This window comes from Ahaetulla prasina, chromosome 3 (genome assembly GCF_028640845.1).
Source record: "Ahaetulla prasina isolate Xishuangbanna chromosome 3, ASM2864084v1, whole genome shotgun sequence".
NCBI classification, from domain to species: domain Eukaryota; kingdom Metazoa; phylum Chordata; class Lepidosauria; order Squamata; family Colubridae; genus Ahaetulla; species Ahaetulla prasina.
In genome coordinates, this window is record NC_080541.1 from 1,789,356 (window position 1) to 1,810,482 (window position 21,127).

The 21,127-nt window shown below is 40.2% G+C and overlaps 1 protein-coding gene across 1 annotated transcript in view; it reads left to right on the plus strand.

Annotated features, from left to right (window-relative positions):
• The first annotated feature begins 3,991 nt into the window (after positions 1 to 3,991).
• SLC39A4 (solute carrier family 39 member 4) overlaps positions 3,992 to 21,127 on the plus strand; it is a 40,546-nt gene continuing 23,410 nt past the window's right edge. Inside the window, exon 1 of the mRNA XM_058178181.1 lies at positions 3,992 to 4,376. Coding sequence (XP_058034164.1) covers positions 4,176 to 4,376 — 201 coding nt within the window. The 5' untranslated portion in view covers positions 3,992 to 4,175. The remainder of the gene's footprint in view (positions 4,377 to 21,127) is intronic.

Consider the following 21,127-nt stretch of genomic DNA (forward strand, 5'->3'; position numbering starts at 1 on the left):
GCGTGGCGGTTGTTAAGCGAGTCACTCACACCCAATTTTGCCATGGCTGTTAAGTGAAACTGCAGTCCTTATGCGAATGTGAATCCCTGTGCTTGTTAAGTGTGCGTTTAGTCATTAAGTGAACCCAGCCACTCCCACATTGACTTTGCTTATCTTTGCCGGGAAGGTCATCAACAAGGATCACGTGACTGCAACCGTCGTAAATGCGGGTCACCAAGCCCCCGAATCTTGATCGTGTGTTCCTAGGGAGCACTGCGAGGGTCATAAGTGCGAGGACAGGTCATAAGTCGGGTTGTTTCCAGCGCCATTGTAGCTTCGGTCACTAAATGAACGGTTATGAGATCTGCCTGTTGATGGACTCTAGAGCCCATCACCCTGTGCTCTCCTCCCTCCCAGCCCCCCCCAACCTGCTGGAAAGGTCTCCGGGTGAGTCAAGAGGGATCGGGTTTCGCACCCAGAAGCCAAAAAATCTTGTGTCATCTTGTGGTTAAAACGGGAAGCAGCCCCCGGCTGAGTCAAATCCTCCCTCCCTTCGTCTCCTCCTGAGGAACCAAGGAAGGGAAAAACTCACATTGAGCAGACGTGAACCCAACGGCCGGCCGGCTCTGCGGTCATCCTCCCCACAACCAGTGATGGGTCCAGAGGGCCTCAAAGTTTCAGGAAAGTCCTCAACTTAAAACCGTTCGTTTAGCGACGGTTCGAAGTCACGAGGGCACTGAAAAAAAGTGACTTTGGACCGTTTTTCACATTTACAACCGTTGCCTCATCCACGCGGCCACCTGATTGGCCTGCAGGCGCTTGTCAACGGACTCATACTTACGACGATTGCAGAGTCCCAGGGTCACGGGATCCCCTTTTGCGACCATTCTGACAAGCAAAGTCAGTGGGGAAGCCGGATTCACTTAACAACCGTGTGACTAACTTAACAACGGCGGTGATTCACTTAACGAAGGCGGCAAGAAAAGTCGTAAAAATGGGGCAAAGCTCACTTAACAAATAGCACTTAGACTCGGGTCTCGCTTAGCAACATAAAACGCTGGGCTCCATTGTGGTCGTAACTAGCGGTAAAGCAGAAACAAACAAACAAAGCAAACTGACTCTGCCAAATTCTCCTTGAACCCGGATCTTGCAAGCTTTCTACCGTGCCCAGGGGAAGGGCCTTTTCTGTGGGGGCTCCCACCCTCTGGAACGAACTTCCCCCAGGACTTCGCCAACTTCCTGACCTTCGAACCTTTCACCGCGAGCTTAAGACACATCTATTTATCTGCGCAAGACTGGACTAGAATTTTAAATTTTAAATTTGGTTTTAACGGGGTTTTATTATTTTATTGTGGTTTTAATATTTGGCCGTATTTAATAAGTTTTTTAAATTGGGGTTTTAACTTGTATTTATATGTATGTTTTACTAGGCTGTAAACCACCCTGAGTCCCTTGGGAGATAGGGCGGTATAAAAATATAATTAAATAAATAAAAATAAATAATAAATAAAGACCTACATACAAACACCCGCGAAAACCTCAGAAAACATACATACATACATACATACATACATACATACATACATACATACATGTATGTATATATATATATATATATATATATGTAGATCTTTGGTTATTCGGGTTTTCTCCCGCGTAAAATTGGAAGTGTCTTGGCGACGTTTCGACGAAGTCTCATTCGTCATCTTCAGGCTTCAGCTTCGTGCTTCTGGGAGCAACTTTACGCGGGGGAAAACCTGAATAACCAAAGATCTACATACAAACACCATGAAAACCTCAGAAAACATATATATATATATATATATTTCTTCCTTTAACTGCTAGTGGGGTTTGAACTGATTGGGTGGGAGCTTGGCTGTGCTCTGATTGGCTGGGGGTTTTTCTGTGCTCTGATTGGCTGGGGGTGTGTCCTGTGTTGGTGGGGGCTTGGTTGTGCTCAGTCTAATCTGTGCTGCAGGGGGATTTGAGCAAGTAAATATATTTGTTTTCTGAGGTTTTCGCGGGTGTTTGTATGTAGGACTTTGGTTATTCGGGTTTTCTCCCACGTAAAATTGGAAGTGTCTTGACGAAGTTTTGATGAAGTCTCCTTCGTCATCTTCAGGTCGGTGCCTTCTGCTTCATGCCGATGTTCTTGGCTGGGTCTGCCACCCACTCTTGTCTCTCCGCCCTGCCACCCATGTGCGGGTGCTTGGGTGTGCATGGGACGGGGAGGGTCTGTGTCACAACGCTTTCACAAGCACCTTCCACACAACTTTTCCTGCCGGGCTCTTTTGCAAACGAAAAGTCAATCCTGCCTCAGAGTCTCTGGAGCAGGGGTCTCCAACCTTGGCCACTTTAAGACTTGTGGACTTCAACTCCCAGAATTCCCCAGCCAGCTTTGCTTCTCCCCAAAGGCAACTGGAATTTTTTGGGTTTTTTTTCTTTGAAAAGATTTTGCTTCTCCTCCAAGAAACTTCTTCAGTTCTCATGCAAGAAGCTTCTTCAGAACTGAGGAAGCTCCTTGGAGGAGAAGCGAAAAGTTTTCAAAGAAAAAAAACCCCAAAGAAAGTCCAGTTGCCTTTTTTTTTTTTTTTTTGGAAAAAAAAAACACCTTTGGGATGATCCTGCCTCAAATGTTTTTCTTTCATTTTTGGTGAACTTGTCTCCAAATCCTGGTATCCTTTGTTGTTCTCCTCTTTTGGGCATCGAAACGTCCTCGCTCTCAAAGATGCCCATGGTGGGAAGGATAATGGCTCTTTAAACATGGGCAGAGGCTATGCCACATCTGTCCCTCAGCTCAAGCAGAGGGGAGGATCAGCAATAACTGAATCAGAGAATGACAGAGTTGGAAGGGACCTTGTGAGGTCTTCTAGTCCAACCCCCTGCTAAAAGCAGGAGACCCTTACAGAATGACAGAATTGGAAGGGACCTTGGAGGTCTCTTCTAGGGCAGGAAGCCCTAGACCAGGGGTCTCCAACCTTGGCAACTTTGAGCCTGGCGGACTTCAACTCCCAGAATACCCCAGCCAGCTTTGCTTCTCCCCAAAGGCAACTGGAATTTTTTGGGTTTTTTTTTCTTTGAAAAGATTTTGCTTCTCCTCCAAGAAACTTCTTCAGTTCTCATGCAAGAAGCTTCTTCAGAACTGAGGAAGCTCCTTGGAGGAGAAGCGAAAAGTTTTCAAAGAAAAAAAAACCCAAAGAAAGTCCAGTTGCCTTTTTTTTTTTTTTTTGGAAAAAAAAACACCTTTGGGACGATCCTGCCTCAAATGTTTTTCTTTCATTTTTGGTGAATTTGTCTCCAAATCCTGGTATCCTTTGTTGTTCTCCTCTTTTGGGCATCGAAACGTCCTCGCTCTCAAAGATGCCCATGGTGGGAAGGATAATGGCTCTTTAAACATGGGCAGAGGCTATGCCACATCTGTCCCTCAGCTCAAGCAGAGGGGAGGATCAGCAATAACTGAATAAGAGAATGACAGAGTTGGAAGGGACCTTGCGAGGTCTTCTAGTCCAACCCCCTGCTAAAAGCAAAGCTGGCTGGGGAATTCTGGGAGTTGAAGTCCGCCAGGCTCAAAGTTGCCAAGGTTGGAGACCCCTGGTCTAGACCATTTCAGTCAAATGGCTGTTCAATCTCTTCTTAAAAGCTTCCAACGTTGGAACCCAGTTACTCTATAGTCCCTGAGCTGGTTCTCCCTCAGAACCGACCCCCGAATTTTGATGGGACCAGAATTCTTTTAGCGATCCAATAGTTCTTCTAAACCCCCATCCCCAAAGTGCACGACTGACTCAGCCAGGCTTGCCAAGGGATTTCCTTGCCCGCCCACAGCAAGTGGGGTTAGGTAAGAGCCCGGCCCGCACCCCCCGCCACCCCTCCCCACGGGATGAGCTCACAGGGTTAAGCAAGAATCTGGGCGCCTTCCCTTCCCTTCCCTTCCTCAAGGCTTGCTGGCCCAGCCGCCCAACCTCCTTCTCCTGGCCCTCCTGGCCCCACCTCGCCTGCTCCCCCTGGCCAAGACCTGCCCTCCAATCTGGGCTGGGGAATCTGTGGAGCCAGACAGGTTTTGTGGAATGGTTAACCTGGAGCAATTCCATCCTGAGCCAATCACCTGAGCCCAGCAGCAGCCGCACTCGGGCACCTGTTGCAAAGCTCCCAGGGCGAAGAAGATACCTTTGGCAGCAGCCGAGCCCTCCTGCCCAGCCATGAGCCTCACCCTTGGGACCCTGATGCTCCTCTGCCTCCTGGGGGCTGCCGCATCAGAAACCCCCCAGGAACCAGTGATGCAGGAACTCTGGACTCTCCTGTCTGGCAGCCGGGAAGGAGTTCTGCCCCGTCGCTCGGTGGATGCCCTGTTAAATATTGCAAGGTCCCGGGTGCAATGCTTGGCCGTGCCGTGTGAAAAGGTAGAGTGGGGGTAGCAGGCGGGCGGGCGGGGTCCTCCTGGCTGGCAGCTGGAAAGCCTGGGTCAAACTCCAGCATGGGTGCAAAGGGCTGGGGCGCCGGGCAGGAAGGTGACAGCGGCCACAGCATCGGCAGGAGCAGCAGCTGCTTGAGGTAGAGAAAGAGGCGAAGGAGAAGAGAAGTGGGGAGTGGGATTTTGGCAGGACTTTGCTGACACACACACAAAGACCCGGCAGCCCCCAATTTCTTAGCTTCTCCGACAGGCATGCCTGTGTAAGCCCAGGAACTGTAAGACTGCTATTCACCCGGGCAGAGGGGGTTCAAACCACCTCAACTGCTTGACAGTTCCAAAAGAATACAGAAGGACAGAGTCGGAAGGGACCTCGGAGGTCTTCTAGTCCAACCCCCAGTTCAGGCAGGAAACCCTACATTGTTTCAGAGAAACGCCTGTCGAATCTCTTCTTAAAAACCTCCAGTGTTGGGACGTTCACGACTTCTGGAGGCAAGCCGTTCCACTGGTTAATTGTTCCCACTGTTAAAGAAGTTTCTCCTTAAATTCCAAGTTGCTTCTCTCCTTGGTTAGTTTCCATGCGTTGTTTTTCTGTCCTGCCTTCTCGTGCTTTGGAGAATAGTTTGACCCTTCTTTCTTTTGGCAGCCCCTCAAATATTGAAACCCTGCCGTCCTGCTTTTCATTAAGCTAGACAGACACAATTTCTGCAATCATTCTTAACAGAATAACAGAGTTGGAAGGGACCTTGGAGGTCTTCTAGTCCAACCCCCTGCTCCAGCAGGAGACCCTCTACCATTTCAGACAAATGGCTGTCCAGTCTCTTCTTAAAAACCTCCAGTATTGGAGCACCCACAACTTCTGGTGGCAAGCTGTTCCACTGGTTAATTGTTCTCACTGTCAGGAAATTTCTCCTTATAGAAGATCCTATCGATATAGAACGAGCATAGTCTTAATCTGTGACGGGCCCAAACCTGGGGGGGGGGTCTGCTCACCCCTATCCGGGGCTACTCAATCGGCTTCACAGACAGCTTGTCCGGCTTCGCCAGAGGCACTGAGATGGAGGAAGCTGCGGCGCAGAGAAAGTTCTGCTTTTAAACGTTTTGGGGTTTGTTTGTTTTTTAAATGAGTTAGGTGGAAAAACTGTCACCAGATAAGGCCGGGAGGGGGCTTGGGGGCTGGCTGGGAGACCACAGAAGGAGGTTTCACTTAGAGAAAAGAAATGGGTTGGGGGCTGAAATCAAGAGGGGGCAGCCTGGGAGGGAGGAAGGGTCTCTCCTTCCCTCCCTCCCTCTCCCGTTAATTTATAATATAAAATACAAAAAATACAAAGGAAAAAAGTAGGAAAAATAGAGAAGAGAAAAGTGGGGGAAAGAAAAGGGAAAAAGGAAAGAAATGGCTTTGACTTCTGTCTCCCTTTCGTGCAGTAGAATAAGATAATTGTATCAAGGCTCATGTATTACATATTATAAAAAGATATTACATATATGTATAAACTAGCCATTTCTATAATACTAAACCTATCTCATCCATAGAACCCAAAATCAAAATTTCATTCCACTCCCCTCCACACTTTAAGTGCAAAGTCCAGAAGTGGTTTCCAGGTAGAAATAAAAATATGTTTTTTTTCCCTTTAGTCAAAGAAATCCATTTCTGCCAGCTCCATCAACTTTGGCAGCCATTCGGCCATTGCGGGAATCGAAATGTCCTTCCATTGTGCGCATAAAGTAACCCTGCGGTATGGGAGGGGGTCTCTAGAGGGTGTGATGGGGAGAGCAGGCTGTAGGGTGGGATCACACCTGGAGCCAGCCAGGACAAGCACAATGATGCCACAGGTAGTCCTTAGCTTATGACCACAATTGAGATGGAGACGAGGATTTCTGTTCTCAAGCAAGGCAGCTTTTAAGTGAGTCACGCCTGATTTTACAACCCATTTTGGCCACAGTTGTTAAGTGAATCATGCTGTTGTTAAGTGAATCTGGCTTCCCCCAATGACCTTGCTTGTTGGAATTTGGTGGGGAAAGTCACAAATAATGCTTAAGTCGGGGTTGGACTAGAAGACCTCCAGGGTTCCTTCCAACTATTCTATTCTATTCTATTCTATTCTATTCCCTATCGTCCCCTCCCCTCCCCTTCCATTATTCTATTCTATTCTATTCTATTCTATTCTATTCTATTCTATTCTATTCTATTCTATTCTATACTATTCTATACTATTCTATTCTATTCCATTCCATTCCCTATCCTTCCCTCCCCTCCCCTCTCCTTCCATTATTCTATTCTATTCTATTCTATTCTATTCTATTCTATTCTATTCTATTCCATTCCCTATCCTCCCCTCCCCTCCCCTCTCCTTCCATTATTCTATTCTATTCTATTCTATTCTATTCTATTCTATTCCATTCCATTCCCTATCCTCCCCTCCCCTCCCCTCCCATTATTCTATTCTATTCTATTCTATTCTATTCCATTCCATTCCCTATCCTCCCCTCCCCTCCCCTCCCATTATTCTATTCTATTCTATTCTATTCTATTCCTATCCTCCCTCCTCCCTCTCCTTCCATTATTCTATTCTATTCTATTCTATTCCCTATCCTCCCCTCCCCTCTCCTTCCATTATTCTATTCTATTCTATTCTATTCTATTCTATTCTATTCTATTCTATTCTATTCTATTCTATTCTATTCCATTCCATTTATTCCATTCCATTCCCTATCCTTCCCTCCCCTCCCCTCTCCTTCCATTATTCTATTCTATTCTATTCTATTCCATTCCCTATCCTCCCCTGCCCTCCCCTCTCCTTCCATTATTCTATTCTATTCTATTCTATTCTATTCTATTCTATTCTATTATATTCTATTCCCTATCCTCCCTTCCCCTCCCCTCCCATTATTCTATTCTATTCTATTCTATTCCTATCCTCCTCCTCTCCTTCCATTATTCTATTCTATTCTATTCTATTCTATTCTATTCTATTCCATTCCATTCCCTATCCTCCCCTCCCCTCCCCTCCCATTATTCTATTCTATTCTATTCTATTCTATTCTATTCTATTCCATTCCCTATCCTCCCCTCCCCTCCCCCCCCCCCCCTTTAATCTATTCTATTCTATTCTATTCTATTCTATTCCATTCCATTCCCTATCCTCCCCTCCCCTCCCCTCCCATTATTCTATTCTATTCTGTTCTATTCTATTCTATTCATTCCATTCCTATCCTCCTCCTCCCTTTCCTTCCATTATTCTATTCTATTCTATTCTATTCTATTCTATTCTATTCCATTCCCTATCCTCCCCTCCCCTCCCCTCCCCTTCCATTTTTCTATTCTATTCTATTCTATTCTTTTCTATTCTATTCTATTCTATTCTATTCTATTCTATTCTATTCCATTCATTCTATTCCATTCCATTCCATTCCTATCCTCCCTCCCTCCCTCCCATTATTCTATTCTATTCTATTCTATTCTATTCTATTCTATTCTATTCTATTCTATTCTATTCCATTCCATTCCCTATCCTCCCCTCCCCTCCCCTCCCATTATTCTATTCTATTCTATTTTATTTTTTTCTATTATATTCTTTTCTATTCCTATCCTCCTCCTCCTTCCATTCTATTCTATTCTATTCTATTCTATTCTATTCTATTCCATTCCCTATCCTCCCCTCCCCTCCCCTCCCCTTCCATTATTCTATTCTATTCTATTCCATTCTATTCTATTCTATTTCACTCTCTTCTATTCTACTCTATTCTATTCCATTCCACTTTTTCCATTCCATTTCATTCCTATCCTCCTCCTCCTCCCTTTCATTCCATTATTCTATTCTATTCTATTCTATTTCCTATCCTCCCCTCCCCTCCCCTTCCAGTATTCTATTCTATTCTATTCTATTCTATTCTATTCTATTCTATTCTATTCCATTCCATTCCATTCCATTCCCTATCCTCCCCTCCCCTCCCCTCCCCTCTCATTCCATTATTCTATTCTATTCTATTCTATTCTATTCTATTCTATTCTATTCTATTCTATTCTATTCCTATCCTCCTCCCTCCTTCCATTATTCTATTCTATTCTATTCTATTCTATTCTATTCTATTCTATTCTATTCTGTTCTATTCTATTCTATTCTATTCTATTCTATTCATTCCATTCTATTCTATTCCATTCCATTCCTATCCTCCTCCCTCCTCTCCTTCCATTATTCTATTCTATTCTATTCTATTCTATTCTATTCTATTCTATTCTGTTCTATTCTATTCTATTCTATTCTATTCTGTTCCATTCCTATCCTCCTCACCTCCTTCCATTATTCTATTCTATTCTATTCATTCTATTCTATTCTATTCTATTCTATTCTATTCTATTCTATTCCATTCCATTCTATCCTCCTCCTCCTCCATTATTCTATTCTATTCCATTCTATTCTGTTCTATTCTATTCTATTCTATTCTATTCTGTTCTATTCCATTCCTATCCTCCTCCTCTCCTTCCATTATTCTATTCTATTCTGTTCTATTCTATTCTATTCTATTCTGTTCCATTCCATTCCATTCCATTCCATTCTATCCTCCTCCTCCTCCTCCTTCCATTATTCTATTCTATTCTGTTCTATTCTATTCTATTCTGTTCTATTCCTATCCTCCCTCCTCTCCTTCCATTATTCTGTTCTGTTCTATTCTGTTCTATCCTCCTCCCTCTCCTTCCATTATTCTATTCTATTCTATTCTATTCTATTCTATTCTATTCTATTCTGTTCTATTCTATTCTATTCCATTCCATTCCTATCCTCCTCCCTCCTCCCTCCTTCCATTCTATTCTATTCTATTCTATTCCATTCTATTCTATTCTGTTCTGTTCTATTCTATTCATTCTGTTCTATTCTATTCTATTCTATTCTCTATTCTATCCTCCTCCTCTCCTTCCATTATTCTATTCTATTCTATTCTATTCTATTCTATTCTATTCTATTCTATTCTATTCTATTCTTCTATTCTATTCCATTCCTATCCTCCCTCCTTCCATTCTATTCTATTCTATTCTATTCTGTTCTATTCTATTCTGTTCTGTTCTATTCTATTCTATCCTCCTCCTCTCCTTCCATTCTATTCTATTCTGTTCTGTTCTATTCTATTCTATTCTATTCTATTCTGTTCTATTCTATTCTCTATCCTCCTCCTCCTTCCATTATTCTATTCTATTCTATTCTATTCTATTCTATTCTGTTCTATTCTATTCTATTCTATTCCATTCCATTCCCTATCCTCCCCTCACCTCACCTCTCCTTCCATTATTCTATTCTATTCCATTCCATTCCCTATCCTCCCCTCCCCTCTCCTTCCATTATTCTATTCTATTCTATTCTAATTCTATTCTATTCTATTCTATTCTATTCTATTCTATTCTGTTCTATCCTCCTCCTCCCCTTCCATTATTCTATTCTATTCTATTCTATTCTATTCTATTCTATTCTATTCTATTCCATTCCATTTATTCCATTCCATTCCATTCCCTATCCTCCCCTCCCCTCCTCCTCCTCCTCCTCCTTCCATTATTCTATTCTATTCTATTCTATTCTATTCTATTCTATTCCCTATCCTCCCCTCCCCTCCCCTCCCCTTCCATTATTCTATTCTATTCTATTCTATTCTATTCTATTCTATTCTATTCTATTCTATTCTATTCTATTCCATTCCATTCCATTTATTCCATTCCATTCCCTATCCTTCCCTCCCCTCCCCTCTCCTTCCATTATTCTATTCTATTCTATTCTATTCTATTCTATTCTATTCTATTCTATTCTATTCTATTCTATTCTATTCTATTCCATTTCCTATCCTCCCCTGCCCTCCCCTCTCCTTCCATTATTCTATTCTATTCTATTCTATTCTATTCTATTCTATTCTATTCTATTCTATTCTATTGTATTATATTCTGTTCTATTCATTCCATTCCCTCCTCCATTATTCTATTCTTCTATTCTGTTCTGTTCTGTTCTATTCTATTCTGTTCTATTCTGTTCATTCTATTCTGTTCTATTCTATTCTATTCTGTTCTGTTCATTCCATTCCATTCCATTCCATTCCATTCTATTCTGTTCTATTCTATTCTATTCTGTTCTATTCTGTTCTATTCTATTCTGTTCTGTTCTGTTCCATTCCTATCCTCCCTTCCCTCCCATTATTCTATTCTATTCTATTCTATTCTATTCTATTCTATTCTATTCTATTCTATTCTATTCTATTCTATTCCATTTCATTTATTCCATTCCATTCCATTCCCTATCCTCCCCTCCCCTCCCCTCCCCTCCCATTATTTAATTCTATTCTATTCTATTCTATTCTATTCTATTCTATTCTATTCTATTCTCTATTCTATTCCATTCTATTCTATTCTATTCTATTCCATTTCATTCCATTATTCTATTCTATTCTATTCTATTCTATTCTATTCTATTCCATTCCATTCCATTCCCTATCCTCCCTCCTCCCTCCCTCCCTCCTTCCATTATTCTATTCTATTCTATTCTATTCTATTCTATTCTATTCTATTCTATTCTATTCTATTCTATTCTATTCCCTATCCTCCCCTCCCCTCCCCTTCCAGTATTCTATTCTATTCTATTCTATTCTATTCTATTCTATTCTATTCCATTCCATTCCATTCCCTATCCTCCCCTCTCATTCCATTATTCTATTCTATTGTATTCTATTGTATTCTATTCTATTCTATTCTATTCTATTCTATTCTATTCCATTCCCTATCCTCCCCTCCCCTCCCCTCTCCTTCCATTATTCTATTCTATTCTATTCTATTCTATTCTATTCTATTCTATTCTATTCTATTCTATTCTATTCTATTCTATTCTATTCTATTCCCTATCCTCCCCTCCCCTCTCCTTCCATTATTCTATTCTATTCTATTCTATTCTATTCTATTCTATTCTATTCTATTCTATTCTATTCTATTCTATTCTATTCCATTCCATTCCATTCCCTATCCTCCCCTCCCCTCCCCTCCCCTCTCCTTCCATTATTCTATTCTATTCTATTCGATTCGATTCGATTCAATTCAATTCGATTCGATTCTATATAGGAGTCTCCCCCTGAGCTTACAAGACTTGTGGGCATTGTCACCCCACGTGCCTACAAATCAGGGAAGCTACCAAAAATCAGGAATTTTCCCAATAACATCTCTGGGATCAGTTAAAGAGAGAAGATGCAGAGTTTGCAAAAAGGTCTTTTTTTTATCATTTGGGCAAAGGCCCAGCCCGGTCTACCTTTTCCTCTGATTTTCTTTTGAAAAACACCCTGCGCTGAATACTGACATGTTTAGAAGAGGGTCTTCTTCTGGGTGGGGGGCAATTTAGGGAGGGTTGCGAGATAGAGAAAATAATTTCAAGGTAAGGAGTAGTGGAGGGTGGTTGGACTTTGCAGCCAGAAACAGCTCAAGCTAGCTCATTTCTGCCTATTGAATAATTTTGGGGAACTTTTAAGATTGAGTGGACTTCGATTCCCAGAATTTCCCAGGTGGGAATTCTGGGAGTCGAAGTCCACCCATCTTAAAGCGGGAAGGTTGGTGAAGCTTCCGTAAGGAAAGGCAGAAAAAGTTCTCAGGCCGTCTGGGAGAAACGGGAAATGTCACTTAGCGCGAGGGAAGCCTTCGGGAAAAGGCTCGGAGCTGCCCTGCCTTCCTAGGATCTTGGGTGCGAGAGGCCCTCGCCCAGACGGGTTCTACATGTTTGTGCCCAGGAAAGGAAGCTGTTTCGGTTGGGAGGAGGAAAAGGGAGAATGAGAGAATGGGAAGGAGGGAGGGAGGGAGCTCTCTTTCTTGCTTTGCTTCCCTTCCCTTCTGCATCCATTTCCTTCTCCTTCCCTTCCCTTTCCTTTTCCTTTTCTTTCTCTCTTTTTCTCCTTTCCTTCCTCTTCTTCTTTCCTTTTCCTCTTTCCTTTCCTTTCTCTATCTTTCCTTTCTCCCTTCCCTTCTCTTCCTCTTTTCCTTTCCTTCCTCTTCTTCTTTCTTCCTTTCCTTTCCTTTCTCCCTTCCCTCCTCCCATTATTCTATTCATTCTATTCTATTCATTCTATTCCATTATTCTATTCATTCCATTCCTCCTCCTTCCATTCCATTTATTCCATTCTATTCCTCCTCCTTCCATTATTCTATTCTATCTCATTCTATTCCTTCCATATTTCCTTCCCTTCTCTTCCTCTTTTCCTTTCCTTTCCTTTTGTTTCCTTCATCCATTTATTTTCTTCCTTTTCTTTTTCCTTTTTCCTTCCCTTTTTCATCCATTTACTCCCTTACCTTCCTCTTATCCCATTCCTTCCATATTCCATTCCATTCCATTCCATCTCCATTCCATTATTCTATTCTATTCTATTCTATTCTATTCTATTCTATTCTATTCTGCATTCCATTCCATTCCATTCTATTCCATTCTATTCCATTCCATTCCATTCCGTTCCATTCTATTCTATTCTATTCTATTCTATTCTATTCTATTCTATTCTATTCTATTCTATTCTATTCTATTCTATTCTATTCTATTCTATTCTATTCTATTCTATTCTATTCTATTCTATTCCATTCCATTTATTCCATTCCATTCCATTCCCTATCCTCCCCTCCCCTCCCCTCCCCTTCCATTATTCTATTCTATTCTATTCTATTCTATTCTATTCTATTCTATTCTATTCTATTCTATTCTATTCTATTCTATTCTATTCTATTCTATTCTATTCCATTCCCTATCCTCCCCTGCCCTCCCCTCTCCTTCCATTATTCTATTCTATTCTATTCTATTCTATTCTATTCTATTCTATTCTATTCTATTCTATTCCATTCCATTCCCTATCCTCCCCTCCCCTCCCCTCCCATTATTCTATTCTATTCTATTCTATTCTATTCTATTCTATTCTATTCTATTCTATTCTATTCCATTCCCTATCCTCCCCTCACCTCACCTCTCCTTCCATTATTCTATTCTATTCTATTCTATTCCCTATCCTCCCCTCCCCTCTCCTTCCATTATTCTATTCTATTCTATTCTATTCTATTCTATTCTATTCTTTTCCATTCCATTCCTCCTCCTTCCATTCCATTCCTATCCTCCTCCTTCCATTCTATTCTATTCTATTCTATTCTATTCTATTCTATTCTATTCTATTCTATTCCATTCATTCATTCCATTCCATTCCATTCCTATCCTCCTCCTCCTCCTTCCATTCTGTTCTATTCTATTCTGTTCTATTCTGTTCTATTCTATTCTGTTCTATTCTATTCTATTCTGTTCTATTCTATCTATTCTATTCCATTCCTATCCTCCTCTCCTTCCATTATTCTATTCTATTCTGTTCTATTCTATTCTATTCTATTCTATTCCTATCCTCCCTCCTCCATTCCATTCTATTCTATTCTATTCTATTCTGTTCTATTCTATTCTATTCTGTTCTATTCTATTCCATTCTATTCTATTCTATTCATTCCATTTATTCCATTCCATTCTATTCATTCCATTCCTCCTCTCCTTCCATTGTTCTATTCTATTCTGTTCTATTCTGTTCTATTCTATTCTATTCTATTCTATTCTGTTCTATTCCATTCCATTCATTCTATTCCTCCTCCTCTCCTTCCATTCTATTCTTCTATTCTATTCTGTTCTATTCTGTTCTATTCTATTCTATTCTATTCTGTTCTGTTCTGTTCTGTTCTATTCCTCCTCCTTCCATTCTGTTCTATTCTGTTCTATTCTATTCTATTCCATTCTATTCTATTCCATTCCATTCCATTCATTCTATTCCTCCCTCCTCCTCTCCTTCCATTCCATTCTATTCCATTCCATTCTATTCTGTTCTATTCTATTCTATTCTATTCTATTCTATTCTGTTCTATTCTGTTCATTCCATTCCATTCCATTCATTCCTATCCTCCTCCTCCTCCCTCCTTCCATTATTCTATTCTATTCTATTCTATTCTATTCTGTTCTATTCTGTTCTATTCTGTTCTGTTCCATTCCTATCCTCCCTCCTCCTTCCATTCTATTCTATTCTATTCTATTCTATTCTATTCTATTCTATTCATTCCATTCCATTTATTCCATTCCATTCTATCCTCCTCCCTCCTCCTCCTTCCATTATTCTATTCTATTCTGTTCTGTTCTATTCTATTCTATTCTATTCTGTTCTATTCTGTTCTTCTATTCTATTCTGTTCTATTCCATTCCATTCCTATCCTCCTCCCTCCTCTCCTTCCATTATTCTATTCTATTCTATTCTATTCTGTTCTGTTCTATTCTGTTCTGTTCTATTCTGTTCCATTCCATTCCATTCTATTCTCATTCCATTCTATTCTGTTCTATTCTATCTATTCTATTCTATTCCATTCCATTCCTATTCCATTCCATTCATTCTATTCTATTCTATTCTATTCTATTCTATTCTATTCCATTCCATTCCATTCTATTCCATTCTATTCCTCCTCCTCCATTATTCTGTTCTATTCTATTCCATTCTATTCCATTCTATTCTATTCTATTCTCATTCTATTCTATTCTATTCATTCTATTCCTATCCTCCTCCATTCCATTCCATCTCCATTCCATTATTCTATTCTATTCCATTCTATTCTATTCTATTCTATTCTATCTCTATTCTATTCTATCTATTCTATTCTATTCCATTCCATTCCATTCTATCCTCCCTCCTTCCATTCCATTCTATTCTATTCTATTCTATTCTCATTCTATTCTATTCTATTCTATTCATTCCATTCCATTCCATTCCATTCCATTCTATTCTATCTATCCTCCTCCTCCTTCCATTCTATTCTCTATTCTATTCATTCTATTCCATTCTATTCTATTCTGTTCTATTCTATTCTATTCTCATTCTATTCCATTCATTCTATTCTATCCTCCTCCTCCCTCCTTCCATTCCATTCATTCTATTCTATTCTTCTATTCTCATTCTATTCTATTCTATTCCATTCTATCCTCCTCCTCCTCTCCTTCCATTATTCTATTCTATTCTATTCTATTCTATTCCATTCTATTCTATTCTGTTCTATTCTGTTCTATTCTGTTCTATTCTATTCCTATCCTCCTCCTCTCCTTCCATTGTTCTATTCTGTTCTATTATTCTGTTCTATTCTATTCTGTTCTATTCTGTTCTATTCTATTCTATTCTCATTCTATTCTATTCTCTATTCTATTCTATTCTGTTCCATTCTATCCTCCTCCTCCTCTCCTTCCATTATTCTATTCTGTTCTATTCTATTCTATTCTATTCTATTCCATTCTATTCTATTCTATTCTATTCATTCCATTCATTCATTCCATTCCATTCCTATTCCTCCTCCCTCCTCCTCCTTCCATTGTTCTATTCTATTCTATTCTATTCTATTCTATTCTGTTCCATTCCATTATTCTATTCTATTCTATTCTATTCTATTCTATTCTATTCCATTCCATTCCATTCATTCCATTCCATTCTATTCCTCCTCTCCTTCCATTATTCTATTCTATTCTATTCTATTCTATTCTATTCTATTCTATTCCATTCCATTCCATTCCATTCCATTCCCTATCCTCCCCTCCCCTCCCCTCCCCCTCCTTCCATTATTCTATTCTATTCTATTCTATTCTATTCTATTCTATTCTATTCTATTCTATTCTATTCTATTCCATTCCCTATCCTCCCCTCACCTCACCTCTCCTTCCATTATTCTATTCTATTCTATTCTATTCCTATCCTCCTCCCTCTCCTTCCATTGTTCTATTCTGTTCTATTCTGTTCTGTTCTATTCTATTCTATTCCATTCCATTCCATTCCATTCTATCCTCCCTCTCCTTCCATTATTCTATTCTATTCCATTCTATTCCATTCTGTTCTGTTCTATTCTGTTCTGTTCTGTTCTGTTCTGTTCATTCTATTCTGTTCTATTCTATTCTGTTCCATTCCATTCCTATCCTCCTCCTCCATTATTCTGTTCTATTCTATTCTATTCTATTCTGTTCTATTCTATTCTATTCTATTCTATTCTATCCTCCTCCTCCATTATTCTATTCTGTTCTATTCTATTCTATTCTATTCTATTCTATTCTATTCTATTCTATTCTCTATTCTATTCCTCCCTCCTTCCATTGTTCTGTTCTATTCTATTCTATTCTATTCTATTCTATTCCATTCCTATCCTCCTCCTCCCTCTCATTCCATTATTCTGTTCTATTCCTATTCCATTCTATCTATTCTATTCTGTTCTATTCTATTCTATTCTATTCTGTTCTATTCCTATCCTCCTCCTTCCATTATTCTATTCTATTCTATTCTATTCTGTTCTATTCTATTCCTATTCTATTCCATTCCATTCTATTCTATTCTATTCTCTATTCTATCCTCCTCCTCCTCCTTCCAGTATTCTATTCTATTCTATTCTATTCTATTCTATTCTATTCTATTCTATTCTATTCTGTTCTATTCCATTCTATTCCATTCCATTCCTATCCTCCTCCTCCTCTCCTTCCATTATTCTATTCCATTCCATTCCTATCCTCCTCCCTCCTCCTCTCCTTCCATTCTATTCTATTCTGTTCTATTCTATTCTATTCTATTATTCTGTTCTATTCTTCTATTCTATCCTCCTCCTCCTTCCATTCTATTCTATTCTATTCTATTCTGTTCTATTCTATTCATTCCATTCCATTTATTCCATTCCATTCCTATCCTCCTCCTCCTCCCCTTCCATTATTCTATTCTATTCTATTCTATTCTATTCTATTCTATTCTATTCTATTCTATTCCATTCCATTCCCTATCCTCCCCTCCCCTTCCATTATTCTATTCTATTCTATTCTATTCTATTCTACTCTATTCTATTCCCTATCCTCCCCTCCCCTCCCCTTCCATTATTCTATTCTATTCTATTCTATTCTATTCTATTCTATTCTATTCTATTCTATTCTATTCTATTCCATTTCATTTATTCCATTCCATTCCATTCCCTATCCTCCCCTCCCCTCCCCTCTCCTTCCATTATTCTATTCTATTCTATTCTATTCTATTCTATTCTATTCTATTCTATTCTATTCTATTCTATTCCATTCCATTCCATTCCCTATCCTCCCCTCCCCTCCCCTCCCCTTCCATTATTCTATTCTATTCTATTCTATTCTATTCTATTCTATTCTATTCTATTCTATTCTATTCTATTCTATTCTATTCTATTCCCTATCCTCCCCTCCCCTCTCCTTCCATTATTCTATTCTATTCTATTCTATTCTATTCTATTCTATTCTATTCTATTCTATTCTATTCTATTCTATTCTATATAGGAGTCTCCCCCTGAGCTTACAAGACTTGTGGGCATTGTTACCCCACGTGCCTACAAATCAGGGAAGCTACCAAAAATCAGGAATTTTCCCAATAACATCTCTGGGATCAGTTAAAGAGAGAAGATGCAGAGTTTGCAAAAAGGTCTTTTTTTTATCATTTGGGCAAAGGCCCAGCCCGGTCTACCTTTTCCTCTGATTTTCTTTTGAAAAACGCCCTGCGCTTAATACTGACATGTTTAGAAGGGGGTCTTCTTCTGGGTGGGGGGCAATTTAGGGAGGGTTGCGAGATAGAGAAAATAATTTCAAGGTAAGGAGTAGTGGAGTGTGGTTGGACTTTGCAGCCAGAAACAGCTCAAGCTGGCTCATTTCTGCCTATTGAATAATTTTGGGGAACTTTTAAGATTGAGTGGACTTCGATTCCCAGAATTTCCCAGGTGGGAATTCTGGGAGTCGAAGTCCACCCATCTTAAAGCGGGAAGGTTGGTGAAGCTTCCGTAAGGAAAGGCAGAAAAAGTTCTCAGGCCGTCTGGGAGAAACGGGAAATGTCACTTAGCGCGAGGGAAGCCTTCGGGAAAAGGCTCGGAGCTGCCCTGCCTTCCTAGGATCTCGGGTGCGAGAGGCCCTCGCCCAGACGGGTTCTACATGTTTGTGCCCAGGAAAGGAAGCTGTTTCAGTTGGGAGGGAGGGAAAAGGCATCCATTTACTTCTCCTTCCCTTCCCTTTTCCTTTTCTTTCTCTCTTTTTCTCCTTTCCTTCCTCTTCTTCTTTCCTTTCCTTTCCTCTCATTTCCTTTCTCTATCTTTCCTTTCCTTTTCCTCCCCTTCTTCTTTCTTTCCTTTTCCTTTCCTTTCTTTTTTTCCTTTCCTCCCCCGCCCTTCCCTTGTTCATCCATTTATTGTATTTTCTTCCTTTTATATTTTTCCTTTCCCCGCTTCCCTTTTTATCCATTTACTCCTTACCTTCCTCTTATCCCATTCCTTCCATATTTCCTTCCTTTCCTTCCTCTTCTTCTTTCCTTTCTCCTTCCCTTTTCCTTTCCTTTCCTCTTTCCTTTCTCCTTCCCTTTTTCATCCATTTATTGTATTTTCTTCCTTTTATATTTTTCCTTTCTCCCCTTCCCTTTTTATCCATTTACTCCCTTACCTTCCTCTTATCCCATTCCCTTCCATATTTCCTTCCCTTCTCTTCCTCTTTTCCTTTCCTTTTGTTTCCCTTCATCCATTTATTTTCTTCCTTTTCTTTTTTCCTTTTTTCCCTTCCCTTTTTTCATCCATTTACTCCCTTCGCTTCCTCTCCTCCCATTCCCTTCCATATTCCCTTCCCTTTCTCTCTCTCTTTCTCATTTCCTTTCTCTTCCCTTTTTCTCCTTTCCTTTCCTCTTTGCTTTCTCCTTCCTTTCCTTCCTTTCCTTCCTTTTTCCTTCCTTTCTCTCTCTTTTCTCATTTCCTTTCTCTTCCTTTTCCTTTCTCCTTCCTTTCTCTCTCTCTCTTTTCTCATTTCCTTTCTCCTTCTCTTCATCCATTTATTTTCTTCCTTTTCTTTTTCCCTTTCTCCCCTTCGCTTCTCATCAAGTTACTTGCCTTTCCCTTCTCTCCTTTCCCCTCCCCTCCCCTGGTCTGGTCCTTCCTTTCTCTAGACTAGCCAAACCCAAATCCTGCAACCGTTCTTCTTCTCTTTTCTCCTTTCCTTCCTCTTCTTCTTTCCTTTCCTTTCCTCTCATTTCCTTTCTCTATCTTTCCTTTCCTTTCCTCCCTTCTTCTTTTCTTTCCTTTCCTTTTCTTTCCTTTCCTTTCCTTCCCTTCCCTTTTTCATCCATTTATTTTATTTTCTTCCTTTTATTTTTCCTTTCCTTCCTTCCCTTTTATCCATTTACTCCCTTACCTTCCTCTTATCCCATTCCTTCCATATTTCCTTCCCTTCTCTTCCTCTTTCCTTTCCTTTTGTTTCCTTCATCCATTTATTTTCTTCCTTTTCTTTCCTTTTTCCTTCCTTTTTCATCCATTTACTCCCTTACCTTCCTCTTATCCCATTCCTTCCATATTCCTTCCTTTCTCTCTCTTTCTCATTTCCTTTCTCTTCCCTTTTTCTCCTTTCCTTTCCTCTTTCCTTTCTCCTTCCCTCTCCCTTCTCTTCATCCATTTATTTTCTTCCTTTTCTTTTTCCCTTTCTCCCCTTCCCTTCTCATCAAGTTTCTTCCCTTTCCCTTCTCTCCTTTCCCCTCCCCTGGTCTGGTCCTTCCTTTCTCTAGACTAGCCAAACCCAAATCCTGCAACCGTTCTTCTTCTCTTTTAGTCTCTAAGAATTTCTAAGAATTTCTGCAACCCTCCAGTCAATTTTGACTCTGTGCAGCTGCCTGGACAAGTCCCTGCGGTTGGTTTTCTCTCCCAACGTCCACAGAGTGGTTTGCCCTGCTATTCCTTTTTCCTGGTATTAAGCATGAATCACTGGCCCAAACTCAGCCAGGATTCGTGCCTAAGGCAGGATTAGAACGCAGCTCTTCCAGGTCCTAGCCAGGTGCCTCTCACAGATAGTCCTCCACTCAAGAACCTTCTGTATCAGGGGTCTCCAACCTTAGTCCCTTTAAGACTTGTGGACTTCAACTCCCAGAGTTCCTCAGCCAGCTTTGCTGGGAGTTGAAGTCCACAAGTCTTAAAGGGACCAAGATTGGAGACCCCTGCTCTGTATAATGACCGTTCAAAGTTACAACGGCACTGAAAAAAGTGACTTACGGCTGTTTTTCGACACCTATGACCATTGCAGGGGCCCCCTCCCCACTTGGTGATGGGATGGAAATTCGAGCCCTTGGCAACTGGCATGTACTGATGACAGTTTACTGATTTATAAAATAATGAATACATAAATAGATAAATAAATAGATAAACAGATAGGTATAAAATAAAATAATAGAATAATAAAATAAAATAAATAGAATACAATAACAAATAAAATAAATAAAATGATAAATAAAAAATAAAAAATAAAGTAAAGTAAAATAAAATAAAATAATAAAAAATAAAATAAAGTAAACTAAAATAATAAAATAAAATAAAGCTTAAGGCACTTGCACTGTCCTGGGTCACGTGATCCCCCTTCGTAACCTTCCCAGCCGGCTTCTTCCAAGCCAGGTCAGTGAGGCAAGCTTGATTCTCTTAACGACCGCATGATTCACTTTAACAACTGCAGTGATTCGCTGAACCATCCTGGCCACAAAAAGGCCGTAAACCAGGATCAACCCTCACTGAACAGCTGCCTGGCTTAGCAACAAAGCCATTTGCTACTAGGTGGGCTAATAAAATACAACAGGTAAATAAGTCAGTGGAAATATTGGGCCCGATTGTTGGTCGTTAAGTCGAGGACTGGTGCTACCGCTGCTGCCAGCGTGAACGGCTTGTCTAAATTGCTTTGGGGGACCCAGGAGAAG